The 17,378-nt window shown below is 36.1% G+C and overlaps 1 protein-coding gene across 7 annotated transcripts in view; it reads left to right on the plus strand.

Moving 5' to 3' along the window:
• The window catches only part of Nt5b (5' nucleotidase B), a 580,494-nt gene that overhangs the window by 242,918 nt on the left and 320,198 nt on the right, over nucleotides 1-17,378 (plus strand). For all 7 annotated transcript variants that reach the window (XM_090391852.1, XM_090391851.1, XM_090391857.1 and 4 more), the window contains one exon: nucleotides 11,408-11,496. In XM_090391852.1, coding sequence (XP_090247978.1) covers nucleotides 11,408-11,496 — 89 coding nt within the window. The remainder of the gene's footprint in view (nucleotides 1-11,407; nucleotides 11,497-17,378) is intronic.

Genomic DNA, 17,378 nt, shown 5'->3' on the forward strand with positions numbered 1-17,378 from the left:
ATATTGAAACAGCCATCACAAATGCGATGGGAAAGTAAAATTAATGCAATTCGCCCTCTACGATATCAGTTAGGAGAAATTTATGATGCACTTTTTGAAATTTTAAATAATGAAAATTTTAATAAAGAAACTCGGCATGAAGCACGAACATTATGTGCTAAAATAAAGACTACCAATTTATTTGCTCTCTCATAACATGACATGATTTACTTAATGGAATAAAAATGCTTCAAGACAAAAATATGAACATTACACTTGCTTTAGAATCTATCGAAAACTTAAAAATATTCTTACAAGAGTAAGATATAAATTTTAAAGAAGTTCTAAAAACGGCAAAAGAACTGAGTGAAGAGGTGTATGGAGAACAAGAATTTAAAACTGGTACGGAAGTTAGATGATAAAAGAAGACATGACAATTTGACTACTAGCATCATGACAAAATGCCACAATCACTAGAAGATAAATTTAGAGTGAATGTGTTTTATACACTTCTAGACGTTGCAATGTGTTCGTTAATAGAATGTTTTGAACAACTAAAAACATATTATGATAATTTCAATTTCTTGTATAGATTACAACAAATAAATAACGAAGATTTACGAAAAAATTGTGATGATTTCGAGATTCTCTTGATCAACAATAAAGAGGAAAATGCAATAGAACTATATAATGAGTTATGTGCTTTCCGGGATATTTTTCAGAAGGATGATTTAAATATTCAAAACCCTTTCGATATTCGTAATTTTTTTGTATCCAATAATTTATCTTTCCCCAATTTTTCAATTGCTTTAAGAATACTATTAACCTTACCTGTTAGTGTAGCGAGCAGTGAACGTTTTTCAACTTTTCCAAGTTGAAATTGATTAAAACCTACTTAAGAACAAGTATGCCACAAAAAAACTTGTTACTTTGGCGTTAATAGCTATTGAAAATGATATATGTGCGGAATTAGACGTTAAGACCATTATTTCTAATTTTGTGAATAAAATCAAAAACCCTAAAATTTTAATAAAAAAATTTCAAGTATATTTATGTAATTTAATTTATTTTCTGTTATTCTGTAAATATGTTATTTTGTGAATACTTATATTAAATGTTCTAATTATTTCTGAATTCTTTTCTTATTTTCTCATCTATCTTGAGTTTCTTTTATTTTCCTAAAAGATAGTTCCACTTATAAAAATTATTAAAAAATTTTACAAGTTACTGAGAATTTAGTAACTTGTAAAATGCAAATACTTTTTAAACTTTAGTTCAAATAAATTTTAACTTTAATTAAAATTCGTTTTATTTTTGTTAGCGATTTGGGTCGGTGAGAAGGCTATAATCCCTGTATCATTATATTCAGTGATTAAAGTGAAGTGGCTTTATCAAAATTTGCTTTAACTTTTGAGAATTTTTTGAATATTTGGGTTTTTAACGATTATCCGGCCTAGTCAACACCCCCGGTTCATTACATTTAGCGAATCAATGTGCGACTGTTCTGTCAAAATTTGTATTTAAGAAATTTTAAATAATTTAAATTTTTATTATCGTAAAAGAACCACAGACGCCCGGATCATTACAGGGGGCACTTAGATAGAAATTGCATGCGGGCGGCAAAGACCCTAGCGCCGGTTCTGTTGGGAAGGATTTGACAAAAGACATTATTATTATTATTATTATTATTATTATTAAAATCACCTCCATGGAGTTAGAGACTCATTGTGGGAGGTACACACACTACTCATTCAACTGTGACTTAAAATGAACCAATGTGTCAACATTCACAACACTTTCAGGCAATGCATTCCACTCACCAATCACTCTCCATCCAAAGAGCCTACCACACCCTCTTTATACAGTTTCCAGCAACGGCCTCTTGTTCTACCCACTCTCTCATTCTGTGAAAAATTTCTTCCATGTCAACCTGATAACCATCTCTGACTATCTTTTAATCATATCCCCTTCTTCCTCCTATTCACAAGGCTTTGTAATTTACATTCTCTTAATCTGTCCTCACTTCAAATTCCAAAGACCACTTTTGTGAATCTTCTCTGAACCCTCTCCAACATATCCCCATGAAAACCCAGTGGCCAGATCTCTGCACAATAATTCATATGAGGCCAGATCAAGGCCTTATACAATCGTGACATAATCTCTTTATATCTGTATGTCAGGGTCCTCCTCATCATTGCCATTATCTGATGCGATGTCTTCACAACTTGTGAAGACATCGCATGGTGGACAATGACTGAATTTCAGTCATTGTCCACCACCACACTCAGATCTCACATTTTCTCTACCTTCTTTATGGTTTCCCACCAAGTGTATACTCTGCATCTGATCATTGCTTACCAAATTTAAAAACCTTCCACTTTGCAACATTGAACTGACAGTTCTTTACCTGCCCATTACTGCTGATACCTAATGCACAAGTTAATGAGGCAATGGCAGTAATGAGGATGTTAACATGCAGAAGCAAAGAGGTTATAGTTGTTCCCTTGTATAAGATTTTGATCAAACCACATATGGACTTCAGTGCACATATTTGTCACCTGCTTTTCAGGGGAATGAGGATGTATTGGAGAAGGCTTACTAAGTTCGTGTCACTACTACTATGTAATGTCAGATACAAAAAAAGATTGAGAGAATGCAACTTATAGAGTGTTGTGAATAGAAGAAGAAGAGAGGATATGATTGAGCCATATAAATTGGTGAGGGGTTGTTACCAGAGGAGATTTTTCAAAGAGTAGATGGAGGCAAGGGTAGAATTAGAGGCCATTCCTGGAAGCTGTGTAAGAAAAGTGTGAGCAGTGGAGTGAGAACCAGGATATTTGTGTGGAGAATGATTGATGAGTGGAATGCATTGCCTGAAAGTGTGGTTAGGGTGGAAATTGTGAATGGGTTTTTAAGGCACAGTTCAGTGATCTTTTTGCATGAGAGAGCATAGATCTCCCATGATGAGTCTTTTGACTCCTTGGAGGTTTGATAACAGCAGTAATAATAAATAGCAGTAATCCAAATATAGTCTTATAGCACACCACTAGTTAGTTACTCTCTTAGATTCTACTATATAATATAATACAGTACTCTTCTGTCCCTCTGGGCCTCAGATGTGCAGAGCAAGCTGACCCTTTACCACTTAGTTACATTCCCACAAAAGTAACAAAAATAATATGATAAGGTAACAGAGAAGTTAACGAAAGAAAATAGCTATAATGTGATGTACATTATTTAGATTTTTTTCCCACACGCATGGGAAGTTGATATTTAAATTGCAAACATTGCATTTGATAATCAGCTAGTGTATTGAATTTGTAATTAACTATCCAATAAACATTATTGTTATCAACAGACCTCCATGAAGTCAAGATAATCATCATGGTAGGTCCCACTCTCACATGTACTGCTCATCATACCTTGACTTAATGCATTCACTGTCCCTGCACTCACTACTCCCAGGCAATGCATTCCAGTCACCCACCATTCTCTAAGCAAAAATACAGTTTCCAGAGATGACCTTTTATTCTCCCCCTGACTCCAGATATTCTATAAAAAATCTCATCCATGCTAATCTAGTAATTATCCTCTAACAACTTATACATTTCAACCATGTCTCCCTCTTCTTTCTATTCCACTAGGCTCTGTAATTTGCATGGAAAAGGAGCTGTTCAGTGGATATGTAGACACCAGTGAGGTAGTTGAGTGTAAGAATGTGTATAATATGCTTAAGTCAGTACCACTAGTAACAAACCAGAATAGGATAATTATTAAAAAAGTGTCATGATAGCAGTGGGCTTAAAGCACTTTTGCAATTTATGTACACTAATGCCAGGACATTTGTAACAAGCAGGAGGAATTTTTGGCATTAGTGAGACATGGCTAACAGAAGATGATGTAGTTAATGGGATAGAATGTGAAGGATATAGTGTGTTCAGGGAGGATAGAGAGAGAGAGAGAGAAGAATGGGGAGGAGTGTTACTGATGATAGCTGATGAACTGCAACCATAGAGAATAGAAGTACAACTGTAGGCCAGTGAAAATAGCACATTTGAGGCTCTCTGGTGAGATTGAGGCTAGCAGAACAAAATAAATGCTGCTGTAGACCAGAAGATGGAAAAGGTTCTGGAGATAGTATGCATTGGCAAATAAACTCAATGAGTGGAGGATAGGTAATTATAATGGGTGATTTAAACTGTGGGAACATAGATTGGATGGAGGAGAGGACACAAGGGAGGAAGGAAATTGAATTTTTGTAGTTACTAAGGGATAATTACCTTAGACAGCATGTGATGGAATATGCTATGGATTCAAGAGTGCTCGATCTGGTAATTTGAGCACTTGTCTATAACAAATATGACCACATTGCCACCAATTGTAAGTAGTGATAATATGATCTTGACCTGGGAGGTGGCTAAATGTGGGAAATTTTCAGTTAAGACAGGGTATATATGAAATTACAGGGCTGGTAAGTATGACAAGCTTAGAAGATTGCTTGGATCAGTATATAGTATGTAAAACTGCAAGTGTTGGATGTTGATAGTGCATGGAAAGTGGTAAAGGAGTAGTAAATGGCAGAACACATACCTAGAGTTATCACAGTAAATCGAGTGGGAGTTAAATGGATGAATATCATCATTAAGCTGGAGCTGCAAAAAAAAAAAAAAAGAAAAAAGAAAAGAAAGAAAGAAACAAGGTAAGAAAGGCAAAAGCAGATTATGAAAGGAAGTTGTTCTACTATTAAGAAGATGTATGGTAAAGAGAATCCCAAACATTTCTTTCGATATGCTGCAAGTAAAAGAAAGAATGTATATGGTAGAATGATTTTAATGAATGCTAATGGTAGGGGATGTAACTGAATCAGTCGAAATAGTAGAATTATTAAGTGAACATTTTGCATGAGTATGTCATCCAGGTGGTGATATTACAGGAATGAGAGAGCCAAAGGCTTATATGGAAACTGAGGTAAATTAAATGGAGATTCATAGCATATTACAGACCCTTAATGTGAATACAGCTGTGGGATTGGATGCTATACTAGCTCGAGTTTTACATGAAATGGTGAGGGAATTGTCTATGCACTTTACCATATCATTTAATCTAAGTCTCAGCTCTAGGTTAGTCCCGAGGGGGGGGGAAAGAAAGGAAAATAGTTCCATTGCGTAAAGGAAGCTCCAAGACTAAGTATAGCACATTATCAACAGATCAGCATATCAGGAGTTGTCAAAGTATTGGAGAAGTTGGTCAAGAGCAAAATATAGGAATAGATAGATGGAAATGAGATACTGTATGGAGGGGGACTGCATGGTTTTGTGAAGGGTAATTCATGCCTCAGTAACTTGCTCACATTTTATAATGCAGTGACAGCTGAGTTGGATAAAGGTAATGGGTTTATAGTGATACTGCTGGACTCTGCAAAGGCCTTTGATAGGATACCACATGGAATTCTAATCAGTAAACTACAGCACATGGGGATGGATATAGAGTTGGTGAGATTGATAGTAGAATGGTTGATGGAGAGATATAAGAGAGCAGTTTATTCAGGAGTAGAGTCCAAAAGAAGGCCTGTAACTAGTGACGTGCTGCAGGGTTCTGTTCTGTTCTTGGACCACTACTGTTTAATTCCTTCATTAATGATATAGGAAAGGATCTGAGGGGAACTGTTCAGTTATTTGCTGATGATTCAATGTTAGGTAGAACAATAGTTAATACAGATGATGTAAAAATTTTGCAGGATGATTTGGATAGATTGGCAGACTGGGCAAAAGAGAATGGATGTCAGTTTAATATGGCAAAGTGCAAGATTATGCATTTTGGGGTGAAAAGATTACCAGCTGTGTATCTCATTGGTGGAACTGTACTCCAGGAAATTGTCAAAGACGAAGAATTGGGAGTGTTAATGAATCTGGGTTAAAGTTTAGGTGTCACATAGCAAAAATGGCTAAAGCAGCTCATTAGATCACTTGGTAACTGAACAATACTTTGACGAGCAGAGACAAGCAGGTTATTGTTCCTCTTTATTGAATGTTGATGACCCTGTCTTGACTACTTTGTGCAGACCTTGGTACCAGGATGAGATGGTGAAGATCCAGCAGCAAGTGACCAAGATGGTAGCAGGTCTATGGAATGATCGTTACGAGAACTGGTTGAAGAGTTGCAGATGACAGAAACTGGTTAATAGGCAGAAAAGGAGTGATATGATTGAGATATACAAATTAATGAAGGGGTTTACAAGATTATTTCAGGGAAAATTTTTCTAAAGTGGTCTGGTGGTGGGAGAACTAGGGGGCCATCAATGAAAAATGTGTAAAGGTGTTAGAACTAGATTTTTTGTTTGGAGAGTAGTGAATGAGTGGAGTTGGTTTCCAGAGTGTTGTGGGTGCCATGACTGTGAATGAGTTCAAAGCAAAGTAGGATAGATACTGTGCAAATGTTGGATAGTTCTTGACATAATGTTTATGGCCTTCCTCGATGAATCTAAGGACTCCTTGGAGTTTCTTGTAATTAATAATAATGATAAGTTAAAGCTTTTGTTAACCATCTGAATCTTTTCTTCAAGACAGATGGTGATATACCATCAAGTCCCATGGCCTTGTTGACATGAAGGTTACTTATTTCTTCATAAACATTCTGCTTACTCACCATCATTGGTTCCTCTGCCATTCCCACTGCACTTAAGTTCTGTATCATGTTATAATCACAAGGGTGGAATACTTGAATGAACTGCACATTTAACACTTCTGCTATATTCTTCTAAGTGTTTATCATTCTTCCATTATCACTGACCAACATTATCCTTCCATAATCATTTTTCGTTCTATTGGCCATATATCGAAAAAATCCATAGGATTTCTGTAAGCCTCATTTACTAACTGCTACTCATACTGAACTTTTTCTTCTCTTAACAAGCGAGTTATGTTCCTTGAGTGCTCTTTGTACTCCTCATCTAACTGATTATTGCCACTCATCTTGTTCTCCCTCCACAATGCCTTTTTCTTCTGGATTACATGCTTCATCTCTTCAGTCAACTATTTTACTTAACTTATTTAATCTCCTGACCTTTCGAATGCACTCTGTCTTTGCCTCTGCCAGATAGTTTCTGAGTAGGGACCAAGCAGCACTGATTACCTTCCAGTCCAGTTCCTCATTACATGATATTGCTGCACGCTGTCTCCTGAGTTTGTCATAATCACATGCCTTACAGTTCCACATACAATCCTTTCTTACAAAAGTCCTGATATGGCTGGCTACCACCCAAGTGATCACTTCATGGTCACTTTCATCAACTGGAGGAAGATGTGATACTTCATTTAGAACAGTGGTGCACCCAGAGGGCAGGGGGGGCAAGGGGCACGGGTGCCCCTCAAAAGAAAAGGAAAAAACACTAGAGAAATTTCCAAAAATCTTTTCCTAATTAAAATTCATTTTTTTATTTATGTTGTGTGCTACTTGTGAATTAGCAATCACTGCAGATGCTCAGTTATAGGTCATATGCGATGTGTAGTGTGTATTCGCAAAACGTCTACTCAACTCTCCCCCCCCCCAAAGGTTAAATCCTGAGCACTCAGTCCCCTCCAAGATTAAATCCTGAGTGCGCCACTGATTTAGAACATCTTCTGATGACTTAATCAAATCCAAGAACTTTGATCCATGTGCGGCTTCTGTTACATAATTCTTAAGGTAATTATCCCTTAAAAACTCAAAAGATTTATTCTTTTTGGTTCCTGATGCTGTCTTTTCTTCCAGTCTATATGACCATAATTGAAATTGCCTATGATGATCATCTTTTTTTTAAGCCATACCAGTTTGCCTAAACATTTTCTTCTCACTGTCTACCACATTACCACCCTATTAAACATTTCATCCGTCCACTTCACTGCTTCAAAACCACTGTCACTATTGCTCATTGAATCTCCATCATAGATGTGCATAGCTCTACCATCATCAGTAACTCTCCTCCTTCCTTTCTGCTTTGTCTGCCTTCACAAATAACTACATATCCCTCCATCTCTGTTTCTCTCAGAATGTCATTCTCATTGAACCATGTCTTATTTATTCCAACAATTTTTGAACGAATGAATGCTATCTATGCTACAGTTTCATTCTCCTTGTTTCAAATAATTCTATTATTTGTAAACATACACATCGGCTCATTTCTGTTTCTATAACAAGTCCAACTGATCCTGTTTTCAGATATGACTCCTTCATACCTCCCCCACCTCCCACCCCATCCATTCCTGTCTATCACCATTGATGTTATACCCATTCCCATGAATTAAGATTGACTGTCTTAATCCTTTCTTGCATACTCGTGCATCTTAATTCCCAAACTTGCCTACCTTTACTCTCCTGCTCTTTGGCAACACAACTTTCTTCTTCAGGTTTTACATTCACTTCAGTCATTTTTTCTTTCAGCAACAGTTTCTCCAACCGACTCACACCAAATACATTCAAATGTAGCCAATGTATTTTATACAGCTCTATCTGCCCTTCAAATTCATCCTACATATTTACAAAATGAACTTCAGTCTTAGAACCTTCCTTATGCAAGGGCATTATTTTGCCTTCTTTCTACTCCCTTGGAACTCGACCAGAGCTGAGACTTAAAGAGCATAGTCAAAGGCATTGCCAGTTTCCTTGCACATTCTTGCAAAACCCTAGCTGATGTCCCATTTAATCCAACAGCTGTATTTACATTGAGATTCTGCAATATCATGAGAATCTCCAATTCGTCCACCTCTGTGAGGAGTATGAGGGTGGTCTGAAAAGTTCTCGGCCTAACGATGAAAAAAACAAATTTATAATTTCAAAGTTATTGTTATTTTTCAACATAATCTTCCTTAAGACTAATGCATTTATTCCAGTGATGCTCCAGCACCATTACCCCATACATATAGTAGTTCTCAATAAGATCTACAAAATACTCCTCTACAGCTGCAATCACTCTTGATTTAAAGAAAAACGCTGATAATCAAGGAAGAGTTTTAGTTTTGGGAAGAGATAGAAGTCAGAGGGAGCCATATCTGGGGAATAGGGTGAATGTTCCAACAATTCATAGTGCAGAACCCTTAATTTTCCCATTGCCAAAACACCTTTGTGCGCAGGTGCATTGAAAGATGATTTTTTTTTTCTGCTGCAAACCGGGTCTTTTTTCACGAATTTTTTCATCTAGTCTGGTTAAAAGATCGGAATAATATTCCCCGGTTATTGTTTAACCCTTTTTAAGATAATTAATAAACAAAATGCTTTAGCATCCCAAAACACTGATGCCATGACCTTTCCTGCTGATGGAGCCGACTTTGTCTTCTTTGGCGCTGAACAACTGGCTTCTGTCCGTTGTTTTGACTGCTATTTGGATCCTGGTGTGTAATGGTGAATCCACGTCTCATCCATAGTAATAAATCGACCCACAAAATCAGTTTTATTCTTGTTAAAATGCTCCAAGCACTGTTCATAGATATTCAGGCGAGTGTGTTTATGATCTGCTGTGAGCAATTGTGGCAGCCATCTTGTGCAAAGCTTTTTCATTTGCAATTTTTCATGCAAAATATACTACATGTTCTTTTGAAAAGCCTATAGTCTCAGCAATTTCATGCACTTTGACACGCCGGTCATCCAATACCATGTCATGCATTTGATCAATTATTTCTGGTGTTGTTACACTTTTTTTGGATGTCCTTCATGTGGATCATCTTCAAGGCTGGTGTGGCCACGTTTAAACTCGCCAGCCCATTTCTTAATTGTCGAAAACGAAGGAGAAGAGTGCCCATAAACTTTTATGAACTTCAAATGAATTTCTTTTGCCGTTAAACTTTCTTTTACAAAGAATTTTATAACCTGACGATACTCAATTTTATCCATTTCAAGGGATACGGACAACACTTTTTACTTCAGACAGCTGTATAAAACAAATTACTTGATAGAATGACTTGCAATTTCACATGGATGCTTATTATTATTGACAGATGTACCAACTTAGGAAAAAAAAAAAAACTCTTGCTGATAGTGTTGCCATCTCTGGTCGAGTCCAAGAACTTTTCAGACCATCCTTGTAGAGTATAGTAGTAGATTTTAATAGACTGATAAATGAGTGGGGTTCATTTCAGCATTGCAGAATGTAAGGTTTTAAAATTTGGGAATCAAAGTTGAGTTGCAGCATAAAGATGAGAGAGAAATATCTTTGAGGAAAAGGAGCAGATTAGAGATCAGGGGAGGAGGAGTGATAGTGGACAATCACCTAAAATTTAGGACATACATTGCTAAAATTGTGAGAACATCACAATGAATTATGGCAATGATGAGGAAGATCTTATTATGCAGAAGCAAAGAGGTTATGGTTCTCTTGCATAAGCCCTTGATGAGGCTGCATCTGGACTATTGCATGTAGATATGGTCACCTGGTTTTCAAGGAGATAACATTATTTTGTAGATGATTCAGAGGCTATTCACTAAATTGGTGTTGTGTCTATGGAATGTGAAATATGAAGACAGATTGAGGAAATACTATTTACATAGCCTTGTGAATGGTAGGGATATGGGTTGGTGATGGGTGGAATTGTTACCATAATGTGGAGGACCTTTTTCATACAATAGAAGGAGAGAAGAGTAGAGTAGAACGAGCTCTTTGGAAGCTGTGTAAGAAAGGTGTGAGGAAGTATGTGAGAAGTAGCTTTTGCGTGTTTAGTGGGCGATCGTAATGTGTTACTTGAGGATAAGTGCAGAGATGTTGAATGTGCTTAAGACACAGTTTGGTGAGTTTGTGTGTGTCAGTAGTACCTCCCATGATAATTCTTTTGCAGTGAAAGTTCTGATGGTTATAATAAACAAGTATTACTTCCTCCTGATTTACACTCATGCATAGACCCACACTTCACCATGCAGGCATTCTAAACCGAAAATCCCATGAATCGGTCGGCCAATCCTTATTCCAGGATTGTCCTATATCTGTAGATATGTGTGTTCATGGGGCCGATTTTTCTATTCTGAGGGATGAAAAACCCAAGTTTCCAGGTGAAAAAACCTTCTACCTCCGTATGAGACCAGCTAACCCACCTTTAGTTGAAAGAGCCTAGATAAGCATGCCTCACGTCATGGACAGGAATTGAATCCAGGTCTTTCCGACCTAAGGACTTCATCTATACCGACTGAGCTACAGAGACTAAGTATTACTTATAACCTTCTTGAAGTCCAGTGAAATCATGCTAGTCAACAGCTATAAGTTAAAAATGTACAGTACGGAATTTCATTGTATACATCTCCAGTCCTTGACAATTTTAATATTAATATTTTCACAGTTGTTATACTAGCTGTAATTCTTATGATTTTATTTTTGCAAGTTCTTATATTCATAACAGTAATAAGTTTTTTGTAAACCTATTTATTGTTTTAATTTTTTTAAAACATAAAATTCCTTGCTGTTTTTCAGATCAGAGATATATAATTTGTATCCAAATAAATTTATCCAGCTTGATGAGTCTCGTATATATGTTTTAAATACGCTGTTTAACTTACCAGGTAAGACATGCCTGAAATATCCCACATTTTGAATATCTTTAAATCTCTTATATCTTTTATCATAACTTGTGAGGTTTAAAAAATACTACTACTATGTTCACTGGGCATCTACAGATGCCGTATGGTCACCCCCGATGCTCGGTGATGTTCCACACCAGGCCTCGCCATGTAGTCCTGTTGTTTGCTTTTCTGGCAGCCTCAACTCTCTGAAGATCAGTCACTCCACACATGCCATCCATCCATCCATCTCATTAATGGTCTACCCCTGCCTCTTTTTCCAGGAACTTTACCTTCTATTACTGTTCTGAGAAGGAGAAGTCCTCCTTCCATCCTTTCTATGTGTCCAAAATATTTTAACTTTCTTCTGTCAATATCCTTAAGGAGCCTTAAAGTTCTACTAATCTTTTCTAACACCCAATCATTTGTACGCCTTTCAGTGTATGATATCCTCAACAGCCTTCTGTAACACCACATCCCAAAAGCAGATATCCATTTCTTATCTGACTTCTTTAGGTTTCACGTTTCGTATCCATAAGTCGCTATTGGAAAAACAACTGCATCTAAAATCCTCAACTTTGTTCCCATGGAGATAGATCCATCCTTCCAGATTTTAGACAGGTCTCTGACTGTTGTTTTAGGCATTCCTAACCTTTTTCTGACATATTCTGAACAGCAATTCTTCACATTAATAATGGATCCCAGGTACTCAAACTTGCTGACTTCCTCAATTCTTTCTCCATTAAGATACATTTGTTTCTCAAGAGCTTCTCTGTTTATTTTTCCTTTGAGAACCATGATCTTTGTCTTGCTAGAATTGAGTTGAAGTCCTCTGTTATTACTGATCTTGTTAAGTTTGTCAAGAATTAGTCCTAGTTCTTCCATGTCATTACAAAGGAGTACTCATCAGCATACCTCAGATTACTGATCAATCTACCTCCTATCCTAATTCCTGTCCTGAGCTCATCCAATGCTTCACGCATGATGCCCTCTGCATATATACTAAACAAGTGAGGAGAAAGTAAGGATCCTTGCCTAACTCCTTTTCCAACATTGAAGCCAGTCAGTCAATCCAACACCTGTTTTACCATGGCTTCTTGCTCCTTTTACAAGTTGGCTATCAACCTGATAGTGTGTTGAGGAAAACCCATTCTTTTCATTACTTCCCACAGTTTCACATGCTCAACACATTCAAAAGCTTTAGAGTAGTCTAAGAAACACATTACCAGAGGGAGTCTGAATTCTTTATATTTTTCTATGATCTGTCTAAGGCAAAGGATCTGATCTCTGGTGCCCCCTACCTTTCTTAAAACCTGCTTATTCCTCAGGCATCTCTGCCTCAACTTTGCCCTCAATCCTATTTAGCATGATCTTTAATAAAATTTTGCTTGCATGAGATATCAAACTAATAGTTCTATAATTCTTGCATGTCTTCATATCACCTTTCTTATGTAGTGGTATGAAAACTGACTTCTTCCAGTCTCTAGGCCATGATCCTGTCTCCCATATCCTTGTAATCAATCTATGAAACACTCTTATCCCTCCATCCCCTGTGGCCTTAAATTAACAATTAACTCTGCTGGGATTTCATCTGCACCTGGGGCCTTATTGCTGTTAAGCTGCTAAAAAAATAATAAAAATAAAAAATAAAAAGTGAAGCTATTCAAATTAAAAATGAAATAGATTATATTTTTAATTTAAATACTTTTCTAGAAAAGAATTTGAATTAAATTCTTGTACATTATGCTTTTAGCTTAGTTTTGATACAACATAAAAAAGAAGTTTTATTTGAGAATCATAAAGTTGTTTTCAATTGTGGCAGTGTCCAGACTGCAGAATGGATGAAAAATTTCAAGTGCATTATTTTTACATTTGCCAGGAGGTCATACATTGTCATGATGCAGAAAAAATACATTTTTTTTTCCAACAGTCCTCTACAGAATGATCTAGATTAATTTTCTTTACTGCTAAGTGTTGTGGCTAATTTTTGACTAAATGTCATGACCAACTTTAGTGCAGTTGCAGAATGGTTGATGCAATGTGAAACAAAGATGCATATAAAAAACAGTGGATGTGACTTATAGTTATTGAAGAAGTTTTTTTTATGGGAATCCCATAAGTAACCTATGAAGCTTGCTTATCATCCATTGGTATTGTGGATGAGCTAAGGATTGGGTAATTCAGAAACCTTTCCCCTGGAGAACAGGAAGTCTTTCAAGCTATTTCAAGCTCTTAGTAAGCAACGTAGTAGTCTCACAGTGGACATTGAACTTCCCCTGCCAGCTGAAGACATTCACAAACATCTGCACCTGTTGTATCATGTCTGCACATGTTATATGTAGACTCATGACCTATTGATTAGAGAGCTGAAGCTCTTCGCCAGTCAGGCATTATCTACAAAAACGTTGAAATCCAATGGCTATAAGCATTTGGCTGATATATAAAATTTAAATGTTGAAAGACATAACAAGATCACTTTCCAGAACTGTAAGAATTTTAGTCATTCATTTCCCTTTCATTGTATGGAATAGAAAGTCACTGCTGTTTCTCCTCAAGAACAGATTCAAAAAGTTTCTGTCCGATACATCCTCAGTACTTTACAAAGAACTGCCCACCTATATAGTTTTTGTTAATGAGATGAGTATTGAACCCATTTCAAAGAAAGACCAGATTTTAAAAACTTCATTATTATTACCTGCTACTCCATGGAGTCCTTAGATTCATTGAGGGTGGCCCTAAACATTATGCTAACCAAGTACTATCCAACATTTGTGCAGTATCTATCATACTTTGCTTTGAGCTCATTCACAGTCATGGCACCCATGACAGACTCTAGCAACCTACTCCAATCATTATCATTTCTCACTCATATTGTTTCAACAAGGACATTAGCAGAACAAAACTTGATGGATCAGTGTTTTGATGTACCATGCTTATGTGAATGATGATGATGGATGTACTATTAATATATCTTTGTGTACAAAGCTGTCATGGAAAATGATACAATTAAGACATTACAAATTAAGACAACCAGATGGTTCCATTCCATCTGGTTGTCTTAATTTGAAAAAGGTTTGGAAAGAAAGGGATGAGTATTGAAATGTGAATTCAGTATGTCTTTTTGAAGGAATGTTTAGTCATGTTGGGAGAGTCAACAAACATTCACAGATGATAATTGGCCAAAACTTGTGTCGTAAATTAAAGTAATTTATTAATTATTTGGTCTGAGTTATTTTTTTTTAATATTACATAAGTATTAAATCCAGCAGTCCTCTTTTTCATTCTTGTGCTTATAGGGGATTATAGATATTTATTGAGATAACTGAGATGGAATGCACAATTTGCAGTCTGTCTTCTGAGCCTTAGCCTAACTAAATATTGAAAGAAACATTGATGGTACTGATGTTCTGGCCGTTACAAAATGGATATATGCCAGAGTTGATGTCTAGCCTATAGCAGTTAGTAGTCCTAGATATATCACTCGGTCAACTGGTATTATGCCATCAGATATGTAAATAATTTAAGTGCAAACAAATAATTAAAAGTAAGAGTTGAGGTGCAATGACTACATCTCCTGAGGGGGATGAAGACCTATTTTTGAAGAGTATATCTTTAAAATGGTTATTTTGCAGACTGGCTGCAGGAATATGCCAGGCTCAATCTGATCACTTTAGGCAGTGATCAAGTTAGCTAGTGCTTGATTTTACTGTCACTGTTCTTTCAGCTATGTATAAATGGAGTGTAATGCTGAAAAACTGAAGTATAATAAGGTTTATACTATTTAGGAATATGATTATGTTTTATTGGCAAGAATATCAGCATTTTTTCTGAATACTGGATATTTTGAAGAATTCTTCTGAACATTTCTTTTATGTGCCAGTAACCTTCAACTGTCCCATTTTGATGATATCATTTTCTGACTTCTTTAAAAAATTGTTACCATAAGAGATAGACACGTGTAAATCTGAAATCTTCATAAGTCATTTCTGTAACTCCATATAAGGCTCTCTTGTTTTCTTAGCATTAAAGTTATATATATATATATATATATATATATATATATATATTTTTTTTTTTTTTTTTTTACAGCTTTTTTTAAATAATGGAATTGCCATTATTGGCCTCATTTTGAGTATGACTGCTGATTACAGACTTGTCCTGTGAATGTTGTTTATTTTTATTTTAAAAAGAAATTGCATTTTCTTATTAATTCACTGCATCTATGCATGCAGTGCAATTTCTTATTTCTGCATGAATGCAGAAATAAGATATTTACTTTTCTGTTTGCTCATGAGTTATCCAAGTAGAAAACGATTTCAAGATTATCATAATTGGCTGTGCTTTCTGAATAATTTCAGTTTCTTTCTTCCAAATTCTTTGTGAAGAAGACTATCACAATGTACTAGAATAACAACAAATATGTTTTTCTAGCACACTGAAATAGTAAGGTCTTTGATAGAACTCTGTTTCAATTCAAAAGAAGTGAAAAGTCTACAGTCTCATTTGATTTTTGTCCCTAATAATGCATCAGGATGTAAATTAGCAAAAAAGAAAAAACAACAGAACTGCAATCTGGCAGTAGTTTATCAAATATGTTTGTTTGTCACTATACTAGATTTTATTATTACTTTACATTACGACTATGCTATTAATTCCAAATTGATGGTTTTACATTTGTGTTACTTTTCTCGCTGATAATATGTTAAAAAATTATTATTATGATTCAGAAACTCCATAGAGACACAGAACATTGTGGTTGACTCACCTTAGAAAACACAGTCTGTCACACCATTCCTTGAAATCATTAACCATTCATGCTCTCACTGCTCTATCAGGCAATGCATTCCATGCAAAGAAACCACTCCTCACCCTCTTGCTCACAACTTCCTTTAGCAACTTTCAGGGATGTCCCCTTGTCCATGCTCTTTCCCCACTCCCGTTCCACCAAATGAAAAATCTCAATATCAACCCCTGTAACTACCTCTCAACACTTTAAATGTCTCAGTCATATTACCTCTCCTTCTTCTAGCTTCGAAACTTTGTAGTCCAAATTTCCTCAGTCTGTCCTCATAATTAATATTGTGTAGCCCTGATATCAGTTTTGTTATCTGCCTCTGCACTGTTTCCAATGTTAATTTATCCCCTTCGAATCCTGGGGACCAAATTTGAGCACAATAGTCCAGAAGTGGTTTATCAATTTGGGTCTCCCGCGATGAGTCTACTGACTCCATGGAGATACCCGTAATAATAATAATAAGGCTTTATACAATGGAATGACATGCATCCATCTCAGTATTTCAGCAATCCTCTAAATTACCTTCATCACCTTTGCAATGTGTTTCCTGAATTTCAGGTTTCTATCAGGCATCACCCCAAGATACCTTCCCCCATTTCCAACTACTAACTGCGCTCAAACTTGCTTAACTTTTTCGTGAGCCATTAGTAGCAGAGGCTCTACCAATTGACCAACCTTTGCTGGTCAATTTCTAAAATTATTATAATGATCTATCTTATAATTACACATACATTCCTTTCTCTTTGATATTCCTTCATGTCTATTCATCTTCCAAGTCAAAATCACATGCCCCCCCCCTCTCTCTCTCCAACTGAGGATAATGATGTCATTTTAGTTTCCATCAGATCTTCTGATGCTGTGAATAAATCTAAAACTCTTGAACCTCATCTTCCTTCTACTAAATGTTTTCTAACATATGTCCCTCAAGAATTCTAAAAATTCCATTCCTTAGCACTACATGTAGTTTTTTCTTCCCAATTTATACTGCTGTAATTGAAATCTCCCATACCAATCATTCTTTTTGCATTCTCCAAGCTCAACTGCCTAAACATCTGCTGTTCTTTACCCTCTATTCTCCCTGGCTCATAAC

Source organism: Typopeltis vanoorti, chromosome 4 (genome assembly GCF_054136105.1).
Source record: "Typopeltis vanoorti isolate ZY-2024b chromosome 4, IOZ_Tvanoo_1.0, whole genome shotgun sequence".
Classification (NCBI taxonomy): Eukaryota; Metazoa; Arthropoda; class Arachnida; order Uropygi; family Thelyphonidae; genus Typopeltis; species Typopeltis vanoorti.